This window comes from Falco peregrinus, chromosome 1 (assembly GCF_023634155.1).
Source record: "Falco peregrinus isolate bFalPer1 chromosome 1, bFalPer1.pri, whole genome shotgun sequence".
In the NCBI taxonomy this organism is placed as follows: Eukaryota; Metazoa; Chordata; class Aves; order Falconiformes; family Falconidae; genus Falco; species Falco peregrinus.
The window spans coordinates 29,270,901-29,290,748 of NC_073721.1; the positions used below are offsets into that span (position 1 = coordinate 29,270,901).

At 59.8% G+C, this 19,848-nt stretch overlaps 1 protein-coding gene across 4 annotated transcripts in view; it reads left to right on the forward strand.

Annotated features, from left to right (window-relative positions):
• The window catches only part of KCNIP2 (potassium voltage-gated channel interacting protein 2), a 45,985-nt gene extending 27,761 nt beyond the window's left edge, over positions 1 to 18,224 (forward strand). The window contains exons 2-9 of one of the 4 annotated variants that reach the window (XM_055790329.1): positions 12,901 to 13,000; positions 14,172 to 14,292; positions 14,701 to 14,770; positions 14,865 to 14,935; positions 15,440 to 15,547; positions 15,922 to 16,026; positions 16,282 to 16,344; positions 16,679 to 18,224. In XM_055790329.1, the coding sequence (XP_055646304.1) occupies positions 12,901 to 13,000; positions 14,172 to 14,292; positions 14,701 to 14,770; positions 14,865 to 14,935; positions 15,440 to 15,547; positions 15,922 to 16,026; positions 16,282 to 16,344; positions 16,679 to 16,726 (686 nt within the window). In that variant the 3' untranslated portion in view covers positions 16,727 to 18,224. Of the gene's footprint in view, positions 1 to 833; positions 966 to 1,906; positions 6,951 to 12,900; positions 13,001 to 14,167; positions 14,293 to 14,700; positions 14,771 to 14,864; positions 14,936 to 15,439; positions 15,548 to 15,921; positions 16,027 to 16,281; positions 16,345 to 16,678 lie in introns of those variants that run through there. The other 3 variants (XM_005238959.3, XM_055790335.1, XM_055790341.1) reach the window with 3 other exon arrangements.
• Positions 18,225 to 19,848: the final 1,624 nt, after the last annotated feature.

Sequence of the window (19,848 nt, forward strand, 5' to 3'; positions counted from 1 at the left end):
AGGCATGCGGACGCCTGTGTTTGCCCTCTGCCTCCAGCTGCTGCGTGACCTTGACTGGGTCCCTTGGTCCTCCTGGGTTCCCAGCCCCTGTGTACCCTCCTCTCCTGCCTATTGCTGCACTGCCTGCAGGTCTGGCAGTGTCTCAGGCATCCTGCAACACAGCCTCCGCTCCCGGCCCAGCCCTGCTTCCCGGCCCCCCTTGGCTCTCAGCGGGATGGCCTGACCCATCTGCCTGCTTGGAAATGGGGCAGCTGGACCTGTTGCCCCAGACCCTCCCCAGGAGAGGTTTGTGGGGACCTTGGGGTGCTCAGCCGTGGTGGTCCCCATGGGGCAGTCATGCCTGTGGGGCGCAGAGGACAAGTCTGAGTCATTCCATCCTGGATGTTTAGCCAGTGCCCAGCGTCCTGTCCCTCCCCATGTACCCCCCTGGGAACGGAGTGCCTTTTAATATCTGTGGCCCGTTTCCTTAGCAACTGCATTAAGCAAATCGATGGAGGTGGTGTCATTGGAATGGGAGGGCATGCCTTCTTTCCCCCCCCAGCTCCCCCATCCCCGCCACCCCCCCACGCCTCCCTCCACTTGGCCTCTCTCCGCTCTTACTCGCAGGCACAGCCGTGCTCTGCCTGGGCTCTCAGCTGGGGCTCCTCTAGCTGCCTGCCACAGCCCTGTGCTGAGCCCTTGCTTGTCCACAGCTGATGACAGGCCTCCCCAAGTAGAGGGGTGACAGCCAGTCCCCCCTTGGGGACAGAAGCAGGGGTCCCTGGGGATGCGTGGTCCAGCGGCCATGGCGCTGGGGTGAGGGGGCTGCACGACTGTGGTGGGGAGGGGGTGGGAGGGTGTAGGGCCATGAGACACCCCCACCATGAACCTGGAAGGCCTTGAGATGATCGCGGTGCTGGTGGTCTTGGTCCTCTTCGTCAAGGTGCTGGAGCAGTTTGGCCTCTTCGAGCCCGTGTCCTTGGAAGGTAACGGGCGTGGGCGGTGCTGGCTCCTCTGGGGACACGGCGGGGCAGGCGGTGGGTGTCTAGAGCTGCCCCAAGGATGCTCTGAGGCTGCTGCATTCACGGGAGAGTCCTGGGACATGGTGTCTGTCTGCTGCTTGTAGGGGAGTAGGAAGAAGGAGCAGGGTGTCCTGCCTGCTGCGTGCAAGGTCCCAGTGGCTGGGGACATGGGGAGGGGACAGGACTGGCAGGGTGTCTGCTGCACAGTGGTGACTTTGATGTGTGCTGGGGTGCTGTGGGCTGTGACTGTGTGTGAGCATGCAAGTGGGCACCAGGGTGTTTTCCAGCACCTCTACAGGAGCAAGGTGTCCCCAGGGACCGTGGTCACCTCACCCTGAACATGCACCAGCCTGCAGAGGAGCCAGGCCTGGGCAGGTTGGGTGCCTGCTGCGCTTCCTGCTCCTGGCTCTCCCCAGGGCCCCCTGTGGCCCTTGGGCAGGGTGGGGGGACACAGGGGGTGCTGCCCGGATGGTGATGGGCCATGTAAGGTGCTGATGGCGCGTGTGGGGCATGCTTGGCAGAGCCCAGATCCACTCAAGAGACTCTGTGTGGTGGGATGGAGGTCAGGACCACTTGTCCAGGTGCTCCCTAGACTCCCAGGGGTGATGGTTGTGAGAAAGGTCCCCCAGCCCTGCCCAGACCCTGCCCATGCCTGCAGATGCCCATCTGAAGGATGCTACAGCCTGCCCAGCCCCGGGTGTTGGGGCACACACAGGGTGAGGAGGTGACAGGCAGTTTGCCTGGTTCACTGATGCTCCAGGATGCTCTGCTCCGATTCTGCAGCGCTGGCTCCTGCACAAGCTGGGTGCAGCAGTGAATGCCGGCTCCCCTCCACAAATGATGCCAGGGCACCCCTGGGCAGCAGCTGTGGTCAGCTGTGCCTGGGGGTGGGGAGGAGGGGGAAGACTGGGAGGGGGGATCTCTCCCTCTGGTCCTGCGAACCTGCTAGTGGGACAGGAAAGCATGGTGGGTGGAAGCTTCCATTGCTGCTTAACTGCTTGCTTTGTCCTTGTGCTCCAGTGGCAGTGCTGCTGCCTGGATCATGCCAGGAGGGAAACTGAGGCAGGGCTGAACTAACTGCCACGCATCCTGCCTGTGAGCCCTGGAGGGGGGGGCACACTGACTGTGCCCAGGTTAAACCCTCCCTCCCCAGTTCTGCTGACGATCTGGGAGGTGCCTCCCCCAGACCCTGCTTTCCCCCCTTGTGTGTGCTTTTGCTTCCCCGTGCAGCTGCCCAAAGCTTTGGACCGAAGTCGGTGGCATTGATTGCAGCTGCTCTGCAGCATGCTGGCTCCCAGCGACGGTGGAGAGGGGGGGAGGCAGAGAGCCCTCTGGCCCCTGCAGCAATCCTGCTGAGGGGTGCAGGACAAGGCAGGGCCCCCCTTGGCCTGTGTGGCTGCTCCTTGCCTGGGCCATGCTCCTCCGTCCCCTGGGGCATACTCCTTGCCCCCTTGCAAGTGATTTTACTCTGGCCTGGGCCAGGGCAGGAGGTTGGAGATGGGGTGTCCTGTGTCCAGCCTTGTCCCTGTCAGCCTGCTCCCCTTCAGAGGAGACTGGGATGGATGGTGGCATGCTTGTCTCCAGTGAAGGGGGCCTTGCTGCCAGTTGTCTCTCAACCCCAGGAGCACATGGTGTCACTGTGCAGGGTGGGGAGGCACAGCTTGCCCTGTCCCACTCCACCTGCATCCCCATGGTGGGGAGATGTGGGTCCCCTCTGGCCTGGATGGAGATTCACCACAGCTGTGGCAGTGGGACTGAGACCCAGGTGACCCAGATGGGCAGCAACTGCTCTCATCACAAAAGGTGCCTGGAAGAGAGGGAAATGTGTTGCTGAAGGGGCAGAATTTGGCTGAGGTTAAGCTGAGCCCTGTGCACCATACGGGGAGTCCTGCAGGTGAGCAGCTCTGTGTTGGGATGGGGGTGAGATGCTGTTGCATGGGTCGCCCCCCTTGCTTGGGAGGCAGCAGGTAGGAGACTTTGCTCTCTGGGGAAAGTCTCAGGCTGTGTCTGGAGCTGTGAAATGCTGGGTCCCCGGCGGGGGTTGTTTACCAGCTGTGCCTGGGCGAGCAGTGACAGCCCAGGGACCACAAAGAGCCTGAAACCGTACACTAATGGCTCAGATCTGCTAATGGACACGGGGCCCCACCACCCACTCGGAGCCATCGATACAGCCTGCTGTGCTTCCCCTGCTCTGGCTGCCACCCTGCATTCTCCCTGCCCCATCCCTGCCGGCCCCCTGCCTGTGGCTGTCTGTCTGCCCAGGCCGTGCTGGTGGTGTCCCTGGGTGCTGGGAAGTGTTGTGCCGCCACAGTGATGGGCTGGGAATGGAGCATCTCCAGAGGAGACCAGAAAAATGTCCCAGCCCTGGGGAAGGATTCAATGGGAGCATCTTTCAGTGAGACCCCATCTGCCCCATGGAGGGGAGTGGGACGACACAGGGGAACTCCAGGCTTGGTGGATTTCCAAACTCAGCTGGATGAGGCCCCAGGCAGCCTGTCCTCCTTCTGGAGCTGGGCCTCCTCTGAGCAAGGGCTTGGACAGGAGCACTGGTTGTCTGTACCCCCTCGCCCTGTCCCCTTGGCACTGTCCCTCCTTGGACCCCGCTACAGCCTTTGTGTTAACAGCCAGAGCGGCTGTCTGGCAGCATCTCCCATGGGTGTGCTCTGCTCCAGGGGCCATTGATTCTGGAGCTGGTGTTGTTTACCAGCTGGTTAATCACTGACAGGCCATGTCACCCCTCCACCGCTGCCTGTCTCCAGCCCCAAACATCTCCCAGCAGAGCCACCCGAGCACTGCCGAGCTGTCCATGGGTCTCCCAGTCCCCCACCAAGAGCCCACTTCAGCCAAGCGCTTAGGAGGGGGCAGGCGAAGAGAAACACTATTGATTTTGGCTTCTGAAGTGCAGCATCAATAATTCAGCAGAGAGCAATTGGTCCTGGCTGGGAGGAGGGGTGGGCAGAGGTAAAAGGCGGGAGAGCCACCCGCTAGCCCAGCCTCAGATGAATATTAGATGAAGCTGCAGATTGCTATCGGCAGGATAACTGCAGCCTGCCCGGGGCTGGCAGGACTGTCCCTACCTTGGCCGGGTCAGGGTCTTTTTGTGGGGCGGGCAGGACTGGGGGTGTCTTGGAGAGCCCCTGACATGGGTTGCGCTGGCCCCTACCTTCCCCAGGGCGCTGCTGCTGTTGCCCCAGAGCTGAGGATGTGGAGGAGGAAGCAGGGCTGGGGAGGGTGCCAAACCCCTGCAGAGTCTGGGGAGAAACAGGGGGGAGCAGCAGCTTTCTGGGTGCCACCAGCACACCAAAGAATGCCAGGCAGGAGGGTGGTGGCAGCAAGCAGCATGGCCTCTTCCTGGTACCTAGCTCAAGGCAAGGGTCCCTCCAGAGAGGGGAGAAAATGAGTGTCTCCGTGGTGCTGGTGAGAGTGAAGCCCTGTGCCAAGCCCAGCTTCACTCTTGCTTTCCAGGAACCCCTTTGGCAGGAGCAAGGAGACTTGGCTGCAGGAAGGACCAGCCCTTTGGGGCACAGTGCCAGGGGTCACTGGGCTCAGGGCATCATCCAGCCTGGCAGTTCTGACAGACCTGAGAGGTCAAGGCAAGCTGGCTACAGGTGGTGTGGATCTTGGAGCACTGAAATCCAGCCTGTGACAGCTGTAGGTGCTCCAGGTTGAAGTTTTGATCCCTGGGCTGGGATGCACCAGAGATTTCACCAAGCGCAGTGGGTTTAACCCTTGCTTTTTCTTTTCCAAGGACTGGTAGGGTTTTCAGCTGGCTTTAGGGCTGGGCAGGGTCTGGTGGCTGAATCAGGAGAAAACTGATGGCTCATGGTGAGGACTTGCAAAGCAGGGAGGGGAAGGGGCAGAGACTTTGGATCCTGGCATAGCCTTACACTCTCAGGCATGCGGTAGCTGGGCTGCATCCTGCCAGCATTGGGGTCTTGAAGAAGAAAGTCTCCTGGGGATCTTATGCTCCCCTCTGTGGAGCATCTTCCACATGCTTCGCACCCAGGGGCATCAGCTCTGGTCATCACCATGGACATAGGATGGGCTGCACTGTCTTGTTCTGCCTGGAGGGAGTGAAGCTAGGGGAGAAGGGGACTTGTTCCTGGGTCCCCTTGGCCATGACCCCTATAGCTGGGGCCAGGGCAGGGCAGCTCTCCCAGCACCAACTTTCCAAGGACCATGGCACCTGCAGCATACACCCCGCTGGCTCTGCTGCTCTGTGGTGTCACGTTCAGCCCAGCCAGATGTAATTAGCTTGTTGAATCTCTTCTCCCTCCGGCCTCATGTTAATCACTTTTCACATTGCTTCCCTCCCAATTCCCTCTGGCCTGGCTTGCTCTTTCTGTTGCTGATGTGCCTGGAGAGGGGAGTAAGGGGATCCAGCTGGACATAGAGCAAGGACCTCACCCTGCTGCATCCTGCTCCAGAAATGGGCTCTGAGCTAGAGGATGGAGGGGCAGGGAGATCACTCAGCCACAGGGAGGTGAGAAAATCACAGGCTGGAGTAAAAGCAATAAAGCTAAAGAGCAAGGGAACCTGTTGGGACAGCCCTTCTTTGCAGCCCTGCAGTGCTGGTGGAGGACAAAACCTGAGTCCAGTGGGGGAGGTTGGCTTGGAGCTGGTCTGGGGCTTTCTAGCACAGGGTTGTGTTGGGCTGCAGGGTGCTGTGGGAGCTCAACGGGGTCTCCTTCACGTCTTCCCTGCGAGGGGCAGGATTAGACCCCAGCTGGGCACAGGTGGGAACAGAGCTGCTTTGGCCAGGTCTCTGTGGGGTCATCCCCAGAGGGTAGGTAGCAGGAGGTCCTATGTGCAATCCATGCTTGGTTGCAGCATCCCCTCCTAGGGATGCAGGGAAATGTCTCGTTCCCCACGGGCACCTGCCCTGGGGCTTGCTGTGCCACTGGAGCAGGGGGTGGTCAGATCAGAAGCAGCTTTTAGGTGAGAGATGCATAGAAAACCGGCTCGGAGAGACTCTAATAACCACTGTTGCCAGGCTGGGGTCTCTGCCCTGCTGCCCACAAGGCAGGGCTTTGGGTGGGCTGTGGTGAGCCCCCACCCAGGCTGGGCACCCTGCCGTGCTGCCCTCCCTCCAGGCAGCACCCTGTGGGGCACATGTCCCTCCAGCAGCCAGTGAGGTGCCCAGGGCTGGCAGCCCCCAGCTGCAGTTCCTCCACATGCCACGGATCTTGCACATGGCTGTGACTTACCTGCCGGTGCAGAGATGCAGATGTTCCCCCAGGAGGTGAAGAATGAAGGTGAGGGTTGCAGGTGTCCGTGGAGGTGATCGGTGGACAAGGCTCAGCTCCACGGCAGGGAACTCCTCGTGCCACGCTGTGGGTGCACAAAGGTGGGGGCCTTGCTGGAGGGCAGGTTTGGTATGGGGCAGGGGAGCTGTTCTGAGCAGGGCTGGTCCCTGGGCTGGGTGACAGCGGTATCCTGGGGGACAGTGAGCAATGAGCTCGAGGGTCCCTGTGCACGGCTCGGCTCCAGGGTTGCTGCTACCACGTGCTGCTGTTGGGGTGGGAGTCAGGGGCAGCGGAGTCTCCTCCACACACTCATTGGTGCCAGTTCTGCACCCCTCTGTGTTTTAGAGTGCTGTGGGGTGTCCGTGCCAGGCTGTGGGGTGCCAGCTGACCCCTGAGCCTCTTGGGAAGTTGCGTGGGCTCCCTCCTCCCCTGCAGCCTGGGTGCCCTGAGGGACCCCAGAGTGGGTGTCTGGGCGGGAAGAGGGAGGGCCAAGGCAGGTCTCTCCTCCCCTGCCCTCCCCTCCTCCCTTGCTGGGTCTGTTGCTGCCAGACCAGCTGCCTGCTGGGGCTCTGTGCCTGGGGGATGTCTGTTGCTGGGGCGCCCTGGGACCCGCAGGGGCTGCAGACGGTGGGCATCATCCTGCTGCTGTGCTCCAGCCTCAAGCTACTCCATGCCCTGGGCATCATCGACCTGACCAGGGGAGGTGGGACCGGGACAAGGATGGGGATGGGGTTGCAATGGGATAGGGATGTTGTGGTGGAGGTTCTCCTCACCTCCTGTCCCAGGGACTGCAGGGTGGTTGGGGGGCATTTGAAAGGATTAGTGTGTTTTTGGGGCATTTGAGGGGGGCATTAGGGTCTGGGAGGGTGTTTAGGGTGTCTGGCAACATTAGGGTGTAGGGAGCTGGGAAAATGAGGGTGTCTGGGGGTGTTTGGGAGTGTTGACATGCATGGGGGGCACTGGGGTGCAAGGGTATCGGGGATGTCGGAGTGGGAATATCTAGGGACATTGGTATGTGGGGTGTTGGGGTGCAGGATGCTAGAAAGCTGGGGTGTCTGGGAGAATTGAGGGGGGATATCTTGATCTGGAGGCATCGGGGTGCAGTGATGTGTGGGGTGCTGGGGGACTGGGGCTGCCTGGGGTGTTGGAGTCTGGGGGCACTGGGATGCAGAGGGCTGGGCTTTGTCAGATAATGGGAATAGGGGCTGCAGTTGGCTGAGGCTGGGTAGATGAGTGAGAGCTGGGGGCAAGGAGTGATGGATGTGGGGTGCGCCACCACGCAGAGGAAAGCTTTTTTCGCTGCCACAGGAATTGAAAGCTAGGGGGGGAACGTGGCTAAAAGAGTCCGGAGTCCATGTCCCCTCTGCCCTCCCTGTGGGGCTGTGCAAGGGTTGGGGAGGGGAGGGGCTGCTGTGGGTGCTGAGCTCCCCGGATTGGCAGGTGGGTACTGAGGACAGGACTGGATGTGGCCAGACAAGAGGACCCAAAACTTGTCAGAGTGAGGGATGCATGGACCTGTAGGTTGTGCTTGGTGAGGGTGAGAGTGCAGAAAGCTGCATGGTGCTGCTGCCTTGTCTCCTTTGGCTGCCTTCCTCAGCTGTGCCACGGACAGGCAAAGGCTGCCAACAAACTTTCCATAAGTGTGATCTGGGGTTTGTTTGTCCCCAGTGCCTCTGCATCCTGGCTGGCGCTGCGGATGCTGTGAGATGAAGGGGCTGCAGATCACACTTGCTTGGGCAGCCATATCTCAGGATGGGAACTGTGATGGGAGGATGTGTGGATAGGAGACATCAGAGGAGCAATTAGTGGCTAAGCAGAAGGAGGGGAGAAGCGTGCTGTGCCCAGGAGATGATTTCAACCCCTTTGTGATGGAGGATGTCCCTGAGCTGCCAGGGATCTGGCTGGGCTGTGGCTGAGGCATGTCCACGCTTCATCCCTGTGCCTTCCTGGGGAGGATGCTGATGGCATCTGGGTAATGGGTATGCAGAACACCAGCTGTCTTACAGGACATGCTGCCTGCAGCCAAGAAGAGCTGCTGCTCTGCTGGGGCATTTTATGGGTAGCTTCTCTGGCACCTTGGATGCGCTAGTTCCTGCTGCCAGAGGTGTCCCTACCATGGAGGTGGTGATGGGGACAGGGTAAGATGTGTCCTTGTGCAAGGGTTTTGCAGCAGCGTGATACACACAGCTGGCCCAGTCCTACAGCCTTACCTGCTCTGTTTGGGGAGCCCCTGAGCTCCACTGTCCCTCGGCACCTGTATCTCGTCCTGGTCCCTGCTCGCAACATTTCAAATGTGGTGTGGACTGAGAAATTATTATTCTGCAAACATCTTCTCTGAGCACAGCCAGGCTATCTGGGAGCACTGTTACAGGCTGGGGTGGGAATGGGGACAGCACTGCTATGAGCCTCTGCTCTTCTTTGCAGCTCCTTCTGGTCCGTGCCCCTGTCTCCCTGCGGGGCCTGCTTGGCACGAGGGTCCTGCAGCTGCTGTCCTCTCTCTGGCACTGGGGAACATGCTGGTCTCTGCTGTCCCATGAACTGCAAGTGTCACTTAGCAGCTTTGCCACTCCCATCTCCTTCAGCCCTGCTGGCTCTGGGTGTCTGGGCTGGGGCTGCCCCTGTCCAACCCCCAAGACAGGGACTATTTGTCTGTCTCTGGCCCCAGGAGATGCCAGCTCTGATTTCATTCCCCTAATGGATGACTGTCTGGCCCCAACGGCTGCTGCAGGCATCTTGGCCCTGGTTACACTCAGCTCTGTCACCACTGACTGATGAGGGTCATTTGCAGAGCTGCTGCTGGTGGGACCCATCCTGACCCCCCTCTGAGGATGGCTGGGGGAGCTTGCTGGCTCCTTCTCCTGCCACCCTTCATTGCAGACCCCGAGAGCTGTGGTCCCAGTGACTGGGAGGTGGCACTGCCCGAGGCTGGGCACTGTGAAGGGGGAGCAGAGCTGGAAGCTGATGGACCCTGCTTGGAGCTGAGCCCTGCACAGGGATGACTGTGAGCTACAGGTTGTAGGGGCAGCTGGACAGCATCACTGCCTGGACGGATCCAGAGCTGTGGCCTGGCAGGGGGAGCTTGGGGATGTCCCTCTGTCCTTTCGGGGAAAGGTAATACTCTGGAAGGGGATGGAGGCTCTTCTACAGGAAAAGGTGTGTTCCGGGAACTGCTGACCCCTTTCCTATGCTCCCCTAGGCCTGCCTTGCCTTTTCTTCTGGCTCATCCCCCGACCCTGGCTGGGGTTTGCCCTGCTGCTTCCCAGCCACACTATCTGAAAAGGCAGAGGGTCCCCTTGCCCAGCTGCCTTCTGCCACCCCAGCCCTGCTCCTAGGGCAGGGTGCTGGGGCAGACTGTCCCTGGGGTACTAGCTCCTACTGACCTTCCGACTGACACAGTGTTGTCCCATGGGGCCAAGCAGGGTCTGTGGGAGCTGCGTGACCCACCCTGTGGGTGCTGAGCTGGGGATGCTTGTAGGGGTCTCGCTGTTGTGGGATGCACATCTTGCACCCATCATGATATGCATTTATTGATGAGTAACTGAGAGTGAGGGGGGAGTTTCGGCACTGCCTCTTGGTTTGTTGTTGTTGTAGGGTCTTTTCTGGCAGGAGGGTGCTGTGGAAGGGGTGGGTTTGTCTCCCCAGCCATCTGTCACTGGGAGGGTGCTGATGGCTGTGGCTCTGTGGGGAGGGCAGGGAAATGGTTATATACTGGGCTGACCCCAGCTCCTGCTTTCTCACTGAGGAGAGAATGGAACAGCAAAGGCTTGGGTCCTTCCTGGGAATGGGGGTCTCAGCCCAACACCATGTAACCCACTGACACGGCAGCACTGGCTGGATGCAGCCCCCATGGACACATCAGCTGCTGGTGGCTCAATACAAAGTGGTCCATGGCCATCCTGGTGGTGGTCATTGCTGGGGTCAGGCATCCACCCCCTGCAGGCCCCCTCACAGCCAGTGTCCAGCAACCTCCGGGATTCATTTCAATAGCGTGTGGAGGTGAGGATGGGAAATCCCTTCCCCTTTTGGTGCTGCCCAAGGATGGAGGCTCAGTTTGTGTGTGCGTGCGTTTCGAAGTTGCTAGGCTAGGTGGAGTGATGCATGGGAAGTGACAAGCCACTTAACCTGGCAGACCTCCCACCACAGATAAAACACTGCCAGCCCTTTCTGTTGGCTTGTTTTGTGCCAGCCACTTGATGGCTCTTGCAGAGGGGTGGAAGGCAGAGCAACATCTGGAAAAGGAACTGTCACTGGCAGGGACAGGGCTTTGTGCTGTGGACATCCCCTGTGCCTAGTGGGGCAGCCCATGACCAGGCTGTGCTCCCCATCTTTGGGCAGAACTGTTTTCCAGCAAGGGGGAGCCCAGGGAGCCCCCAGATTTGCTCATGGTTTGGATGCTGGGGACAGAAAGGGGACAGTGTGGGTGCGTCCTCCCCAGCAGAGCCCTTGGGTGCACCAAAGCCAGGACAGCAAAACCCCAGCCCTGGTCACCCCTCTCCTGTTGTTAAGCTGCATGTGCTGAACGTGCTCCCTCCCCTGCCCCAAGGCCCCTGGAATTGGGCCCTCTTCGGTTTCCTCCTTAAGAAAACACCCATGTTCTTTATTTTTTTTTTCTTTTTCCTTCTTTATAACAAACTAAAGTGTAACTTGCACCCGACCTGACCTACTGCACGTGCCTATACCTGCTGCCCCTGTGAGTCCAACCACAGTTTACTCTCTGTTGCATCTCGCTGTATGGTTTCCTTCCTGCCCTGCTCCCTCCCCTGGTCCATCACCCTGATGTTGGGTGTTGCTCTACCTGCCCCATCCCTTCTCCCTGGGCAAAAGGGCTGCTCCTGCCTCCCAGGTTTGTCCCCACAGCTGGTTTCTGCTGGAGGGACCTGGCCCCAGAGCATCCTTGGAATGCTGAAAGGTGCAATTTCCCTTTCCCTCTGCAAATGAAAGCTCTGGAAAAGTAGCTGGGCAAAATGTATTGTGCACAATTAATGCCTGCTTCTAGGAAGAAAAAAGCCTCTTTCCTCACCTACCTGCAAACCCTGGAGCAGAGAGAAGCCAGGCTGTGCTGTCCTGCCAGTGTCAAGATCCTGGCCCTCACTCTTGCCCCTGTCACCCTGTGACAAATGGCAGGGGGTGCATTTGTGCATCCCTATGTGTTTGCTTGTCACTGGCATCCTGCTGTGGATGCCACTTCCCTAGGGACAAGTTTGCCCTCTCTGAGTCGCTTTGTGTGATGTCCTGCAGGGACAATGACCTCTTGGAGCTGTTCTCCATTGCCCAGAGTGATGGAGCTTCCTGCCCCAGCCAGCTGCCCTGATGTGAGCTCAAAGTGTCCCATGTCCTGCCTGTGGGCACTCAGGGCCAACCTGCCTAGCAGGGGCTGCTGGATGCAGACCCATGTCCCTATCCTGGAGCTGGGTACTGTGCAGAACCATTTCCCCAGCACCTGAGGCTCAGCTCAGCCCCATAAGGCTGAGAAAGCTGCTGGAGAAGCCCCATGCGCTAGCTCCCTAGAGAAACAACCCCAAAACCAGGGCTCAGGACATGTAGGCATCATGACCTGCTGCTTGCAGATGTCCAGGGCACTTGGAGCAAACGCGGTGTCAGCAGAGCCCCAAAGGGTCTTTGCACCTTTCGTCCCATTGGTGCCTCATGCTGCTGTCTGCCTCCCTTTGGGGGCTGAAGCCCAGCACGGCCTTCATCCCCTCCTCTTCCTCCCCTCCCTGCCTGTGGCATTAGTCCTGCTCTGAGTTTGCTGGCTTGAGGTACTGCGGGGCCCTGCGGGAAGGGAGGGAGCGGGTCTACAGCTGTGGGGCAGTGCCAGCTGGGAGAGATGGGGCTGAGCAAAGCCACTGGGGTCTGGATGGGGGAATGGGGGGTGGGGGGTGTCTGTGTAGTGAGGGGACCTGCTATTAATGCAGGGCCACTTGAAAGAGATGGCCATGGGCTGGGCTGATGTGGGGAGCCCCTCACCCTGCCCCATAGCCTGGCTGAGGCAAAGCCCTGAGCCCCATTCCCCTTCTGGCTGTCTCAAAGCAGGTCCCCGGGCTTGGCTCCCAGTGCCGCACTGGGGCGGGGGTGCATGCTGCGGTCTGGGCTGCATGGCTGTGCTCAGTGCATGCTTCACGTTCGGCCATCCAGTGCCAGCAGGATCAAACCCGGCTCTGGGGAGGATGCAATGCCCGAGCTTGGCCACAGGCTGTTTCTTGGGCTCCATCCTGCCTTGCCTCCTTGCACAGCCCCACCGGGAGAGAAGGGTCCCCAGGGAGCAGGTATTTGGCCTTGAAGCTAAAGTGCGGAGTCCAGCCCTGCCATTTCCTGGGTTTCTGGGCTTCTGGGTGTCTCCAGTGCACACTGGTGTGCTCCACTGGGGGGCTGCAGAGGTGCGGGCTGTGGGTAGCTCAGCAGGGTTGCCCCTTTGCCACCCTCCCTCTTCCCAAGGAGGAAACTCCAGTGCCGGGTTTGTCCTGGGATGAAGCTGAAAGGCTGAGCAGAGCCTGGGCTGGGCTTTGCCTTCCTGCTCCTCTGGCCTCACGCTGCATGTGCTGCCTGTGGCCCTACTCACCCCACGTCGGGTGCCCAATCCTGCTGCCTGCCGGGTCCGGGGGCCGCTGCTCTGTTAACTCTTCTTCTGCTTGGTGACTCCTTCTTTCTTCCAGGCAACGCGCCGGGCCAAACTAAAAAAGCGCTGAAGCAGCGATTCCTCAAACTGCTGCCGTGCTGCCGGCCCAAATCCATCCCCTCGCTCAGCGAAAGCAAGTGCTTCTTCTTGCCTTTGTGTGTGTGTGTCCCTGGTGGTGCTGCTGCCTGCCCTCCGTCCTGGCCCTGCCCGCGGGAAGGGGACGCCTCCAGCAATCCCCTGCCCTGGGTTTGGGGCTGTCAGGATCAGTCCTGCCCCGGAGGGATCTGACCCAATGGGCTCTGCACCCACCTCTGTCCTTGCCTGCTTCCAGGCTGGTTTTACTCCCCTTTCCAGCTCCCCGGAGCAGCTCCCACAGGATGCAGAGTGGCAAGACCTTCTTTGGAGCTGGCTTGGGGTAGCAGGACCCTCCCGGTGCTGGTTTAAGGGCTGGGGGGTTGTTGCTCAACGCACAGTGTTGGTTTGGAGATAGAGGTGTGATGGTGGGGGCAAAAGGGGCTGAGCGGGGAGTGAGTGCAGGGCTGCCCAGTGCCCCTAGCCCCCCTGCACTGGGTGTGCTTGGCCCCTTGGTGAGTTTGAGCCCCTGGCTGGGGTCACCCCTGCCCCACAATGTGAGCTGATCCCTCCCGGGAGAAGAGGTGAGTATGAAGGGGCAGGGGCTGACCTACCCCACGGGGGGGGGGGGGGGGGGGGTACCCACTGTGGGGCTACAGCCCCTCTTAGTTGCAGTGGGGTCTGGGGGTGCTGGCTGCTGCAGGCAGGGATCATGCATCTTGCCAGTTGGTGGGGAGAAGCCACCGATGAAGGGGGGGCACAGCAGCAGGACAGGGTCTAGACAAGGCTGGGGGCACACCTGGGACTGGGGGTTCTGGGGGGCAGCTCTTCCGATGGACTCGACTCCCAGTGCGGCACAGACCAGCCGGACATCCAGGGTCTTGGCTCCACAAGGCAAATGCCTGTGCTGGGGGCAGTAGAAAGGCAGGCATGGGGGATCTCAGCACTTGGGGGGTATTTCACATACCCTTTCTGCCCAGCCTGGGTTGTACTGGAGGCTGGGGTGGGCTGTTGCCCAGTGTCAGTCACTGGTATGCCCCCAGGTTGTCTCAGTGTCCCCTGCTGGCATAGACCCAACTCCAGCTGAGCAGCGCACCCCAGAAATGTGTTACCCTGGGCAGGTGTGAGGATGGGATGTGCTGTGCAAGGTGCCTCTCCTGCTCCCTGGCATGGCAGGGCAGGACAGGATGGTGCTGGCCTCATCTGCCCCTCTTCCCCTGGGTTCCTTGCAGACAGCGTTGAGGATGAGTTTGAGCTCTCCACCGTCTGCCACCGCCCTGAGGGGCTGGAGCAGCTCCAGGAGCAGACCAAGTTCACCCGCAAGGAGCTGCAGGTCCTGTACCGAGGCTTCAAGAATGTGAGTACCCCTTAACCAGCTTTGCTAGCCCCACCTCCTCTACCATGTCCACCTTGGAGTGTGCTTCACAGCCAGTGGTGCCTGGGGTTTGCAAAGGCTTTCAGGACCTCGGGGTGAAGTTTATGTCAGGCTATGTCATGATCCCACCTCCCGAGAGCTCAGTGGGGAGGTCTGATCCTGTGTTCCACCCCTTGGGTGCAGAGAGCCCACTCCCTGCGTGCCTGGGATGCAGAGCCCCTCCAGCAAAGGATGCAGCCCACAAAATGTGGGAGATGCTCCAAGCAGCCTTACCAGCCGCTCCACCAGGCAGTGCGGAGCCAGGGCCAGGGCAAGGGAGCCACAGGGATTTAGGGGGGTGCTCAGCCCCTCTCCACAATGTGGAGGTAACACTGCAGTTTGCCCTGGCAGGAGTGCCCGAGTGGCATTGTCAATGAAGAAAACTTCAAGCAGATCTACTCACAGTTCTTCCCGCAGGGAGGTGAGTGCCCATCCCCATCCCTGTGCCCTGCATGGGTGCCTCCGCGGGGCTGGGGGACACACAGCACCCTCTCACACTGTCTGCCTCCCCCCAGACTCCAGCACGTATGCCACCTTTCTCTTCAACGCTTTCGACACTGACCACGATGGCTCTGTCAGCTTCGAGGTGAGCTGTGGCCAAGGAGGGGGTGGCAGTGGGGCAGGGAGGGCATGTCCCTTCAGGTACCATGGGCTGCACTGAGCAGCGTTGCTGTTGCGGATGGACAGAGAGCTTTGCAGGGGCTGGTGGAGTTTATTAAAATCCCAGAGGCAGTGGAAAAACAGTGAAAAGAAACAACTCTCTTTCCTAGCTAGTGTCTTGTAGGTACCTGGCAGGCACAGCCATGGCTGGGTCTTGTTCAGGCTTCGGCTGAAGAGCAGGTCCTGATGCACATTGTCCTCTTGGATTCTGTGACCCAAGGGACTAGTGTGGGATATATTTGGGGACAAGCAATCAGTTTTCCCCAAGCTCTTTTTGATAATGTTTCTCTTGTCAGCCCAGCCCCAGGGCACATCTGCTTTGGAGACGAGTACCTCCTCTGCGGGAGGGACAAGCAGGGCTGTACCCTCTGTGGCCATGAGACCCTTTGTGGCCATGACTTCTGTCTGCCTGCCTTGTCCATCCTTGCAGGACTTTGTGTCTGGGCTGTCCATCATCCTGCGGGGTACCATTGATGATCGCCTGAACTGGGCCTTCAACCTCTATGACCTGAACAAAGACGGCTGCATCACCAAAGAGGTGGGAGATGGGGAGCAGGCTGGTCACCAGGGCCAGCACAGGTCTGCACCCAGCAGAGATGAGGGCAGGACTTGGGGACATTGGCTGAGGTCTGGAGGAAGGCTGGGAGGGTCAATATTTGCTTTGCAAACAGGCCCTTCCTGCCCCCCTGGCACCGGTGTGTCTCGGGTGGAGCACGTATGAGGGGTGTGCTGCTTTGGGCCTCCTTCACACGTGTGGGCACACACATGGCTCCACACTGTGCACAGAGCCAACAGGAATGCACTCGAGCACCCCACACATCCTTCAGGAGCATCACAAAAAGGTGTGGGCTGGGGACCAGGCGGAGGCAGAGCCCCGTGTTGGCCCTGCAACCCTGCTCCCCTTCCCTGCAGGAAATGCTGGACATCATGAAGTCCATCTATGACATGATGGGCAAATACACCTACCCGGCCATGCGGGAGGAAGCACCTCGGGAACATGTGGAGAACTTCTTCCAGGTGAGCTGATCACATCCTGGGGAAGCAGAGCTCCAGCACAGAGCCAGTGGCTACCCAAAACCTGGCACAGTCCCTGGGGATGAAGCAGGGCTGTGCCAGAGCCAGGGAGAGAAAAGGCCATCCTGGTCCTGCTTGGGGATGGCTCAGGCAGGGGTCTGCTGTGTCCAGCCTCTGCAGGACCTGGGCGTGGGGTGCTGGGCTCTCCCTGGGGCTGGGGCTGTCCCTGCCACAGTCCCATGCTGTGCTTGTCCGCAGAAAATGGACCGAAACAAGGACGGCGTGGTGACAATTGAGGAGTTCCTGGAGTCCTGCCAGAAGGTAAAGCCACCAGCAGCTCTGCTCTTGGGCTGGGCCACCTTGCTGTGCCCTGGGGACCTCTGTCTCCCCATGGCTCTCCTGGCAGAGAGGCAGTGAAGGCAGGGCTCCCAGAGGCAAGGCGGGGGCTCTGCTTTGGGAACTGTGTCCATGCCAGCATCCCCGTGCGGATGAGGAGAGCTGTGCATCCCGGTATGGCTTGGAAATTGCCTGTAGTCCCAAGGACTCTTTTTTTCCATGGGTCAGAGCTGCCATGAGGGTAAAGCCAGGTTTGGGGGGAGCTGCCCAGATTGCTGTTCCATGCCCAAGCCACCTGCTTCCCACCTTCTCCCCACAGGATGAGAACATCATGAGGTCCATGCAGCTCTTTGACAATGTGATTTAGCTCCCGGACCTGCCTCCAGCTGAGCTCTCCTGTCACTGGGCCCAGAACCTGCTTCTCTCAACTTTTCCCTCGAGCCTTCCCTCTGCTGGCTGCAAGACACGCCTGCGGGAAGGGGCCTCCATTCCCAGGGATGCAGTCAGCACCGGGATCTTCCATTCCCCCTGGGCTGGCTCTGCTTTCCTCAGGGGATCGCAAGCAGGTGCTCCTGGATGTCAGAGTGTGGGCATGGCTGGCACAGGGTGAGCGTTTGGCCTGGACGGACCTCCCTGCACCTGTCCCCAGTGGAGAAGCTGCAGCCTCGGGCTGCAATAGAGGTTTCCCCCCATGCACAGCACCCCATGCAGCCATGGCTCCCCCCCGCCACCTCCTCAGCTCCGGGAGCCCCCAGCACTGGCTCCAGCCCAAACCCTCTAGCAATGCTGTCTAGAAACCAATAAAGTCTTGCAACAGGTGCCAGTGCCATGGCTTCCTCCCCTGCCCTGGCTGTGTCCTGTGGTGGGGAGCATGCTCAGCATGTCGGCCATGAGCCACCAGCCACCCTCCTTGCCCAGCCCCTGGGCCAGCCTGTGGGCAGAGGGGCCATGCCTGGAGAAGGCAGCCGCATCGGCACTTGGGGTTCATCGCTGCATGAGCTGTGGGGAGCAGCCCCTGGTCCCGGGGGCCTGGTTAAACCTAGGAGGTTCATCCTGACACGGGGAGAGGGGAGACTAGAGGGACCCTGAGGTACCTTCTTGTGGCACTGGTCCCCTGGGATGGAGGATGCAGAGCTGGGGGAGCTGCAACCTCAGCCCCTGTCCCTCAAGTTCATGGTGCTGGCACATAGGGGACCTCAGGGACCCACTTTGAGAGACACCCTTCCCACCCCTCCCCGAGGACACGGCAGCCAGGGTATGGGGACACATGGTGGAGGGAGTTGTGCTGGGCTCCGGCAGCCACCCTGGCCCTTGGGCCTCACAGCCACGCTTCCACCATCACTTGCCGCTGACCTTCCCCTGCTCACGTGCCCTGGCCCACCCCAGCCCACCCGCTGCTCGGGGGGCCGTGGAGTGAGCAGTGGGGCAGAGCCCTGTGCTGGTGGCATGGCTGAGCTAGCAGGTGCCTGAGGAGAAAGTCAAGGCTGGGGCCGGCCAAGAGTTGTTATTGTGCTGCCAGCGGGCAGGAGAGTCACCTTGGGGCAGGGTGGGCTCACCCTTCTCCTGGCATGGCCATGTGAGACCCTACCTGGGGACCCCAGGGATGGAACCAGCACCCTGGGGCTCCCCATGTCTTTGTCACCGCCAGCTCCTTGGAGCTGGGTGCGTGCAGGCAGGCCTGTCCTGCCTGCATACCCCTCCGAGTCGTAGCTGGGACTGATGCCCATGGACTAACAACCCCATGCCAACCCCAGAAGTCCCTCTGTGCAGTCCCACAGGCGTTGGGGAATTCAGTCCCGGCAGCCCCTGGCTCTGCTGCTCCAGCCTCTGCATCCTTAGCAGCCGGCGGGGGGGGGGGGGGGGGGGGGGGGGGGCGGGGTTGGCCCGAGCTGTGGTGTCTGGGATCGATGGGGAGGGGGTGAGCAAGGCCAGTATCCATACTGGGCCGGGCCCCAGACCCAGGCTGAACCCCTGGTGTTGGAGCCATTAGAAACCCCACCCGGACCCTGAGCCAAAGCTACTGGGATGCCCCCCAGCAGGACTGTCCCTGGCCCAGCCCTTGCAGATGTGATGTGTTTTTTAGGTTCATTCAACACATTGTTCATCTCACAGTCCTGTTCCTGGGTTTGCCATGGGGCTGAGCTCCCACTTGCAGTCTCCCAAGGGTGGGAGGGCAGGTATCCTGACCCTTATACCTCCTATCTCCTTCTCCCCATCCTCCTTCCTCCCAGGCTCTCTGGGGTACCCACTGTCCCCCACCACGTGGAGCAGATGCCGCCTCCTCCCTCACGCTGCAGGTTGCATGGTGTGACCCCCACCCTGGGGCATGGTGACCCACAACCCGCTTGGCATCTCCAGTCTGTATATTTTGTATTATAACAATATTATGGGTTAAAAAATAAAAACCAAAAAAACCAATAAAATCTAACCACAATCGCTATGCACATCACCGTTATGTCTTTGCATCTGTCAGCTGTCTAAGGGGGCATAGGGGAAATAGGGGCTGAGTGTCTCTGCAGAGGGTTGGCAGCTTTTTTGGGGTGCTGCAGCTGCAGGGTGCTCTGTGTGGGTGTTCTGGGAAGTTACATGGGGGAGAGGGTGTGCACTGAGCTGCTCAGGGTCCCAAACAGCCTGGCCATGCCTTCCATGGCCCTGTAAATACAATCTTTTCCCTGCTAAGAGGCTGTAGGCTTTAGGCTCATGGGGTCTTACACCAAGTGGGTCAGGTCTCAAGAGTGAGGCTGTCGGGTGTATTTTCAGCTTGTCATGAGATGCTGCTGCATGAACCTAAGCTCAGGACCAGGTGGCCCTTGTTAGGATGTGGCTGGGCTACCAGAAAGATGGTCACCTACTGTCTTGAAGAGGTAGGCATGAACTGGAAAGGGATTTTTTTCTTAGGGATGTGAACTGATGGGCAACTACTGGTCCTTGGAGAGGTGCAGTCTTGAGAACTGGGAAGAATGGCTTGAAGCAAAACAGAGGAAAAAAGAAGCAGGCAAGTAAGAAACCAGCAGAAGAACAGGATAATGGACCTGTGGGACAGTGACACCATCCAGCATTATGCAGTCTGTGGTCCAGGAACTGAAAGCTCAATGCTAAGAGCTGCCTGGGGACCCAAACATTTTAAGAGAGATGGGCTCTGACAATAGGGGAATTACCATTGTGGGACTGGGAAAGCTGTGAGTCTGCTCTTTCCAGAGCCTCTGATTCCCCAGGGAACTTCGTGACCTGCTGGCAGCCACTCAGGTCTGTGTACAGCAACATGGACGGGCCTGAATGCATTTTCCTTTCTAAGACACCCTTCCCTGTATATCCTGTCCCTTGTGAGTTCTGCTTGGCTGGTTGCTATTTTGGGCAATGCCATCTGCGGGCTTGATGTGCCCTCTCGTGGCACAGGGATGCTGTGAGCCACCGATGGGGTCCCTTGGATCCCCCTCCCCAGGGCAAGGGGCAGGAAAGACTGGATGACAAGGGGAAAAGGGGTCAGCC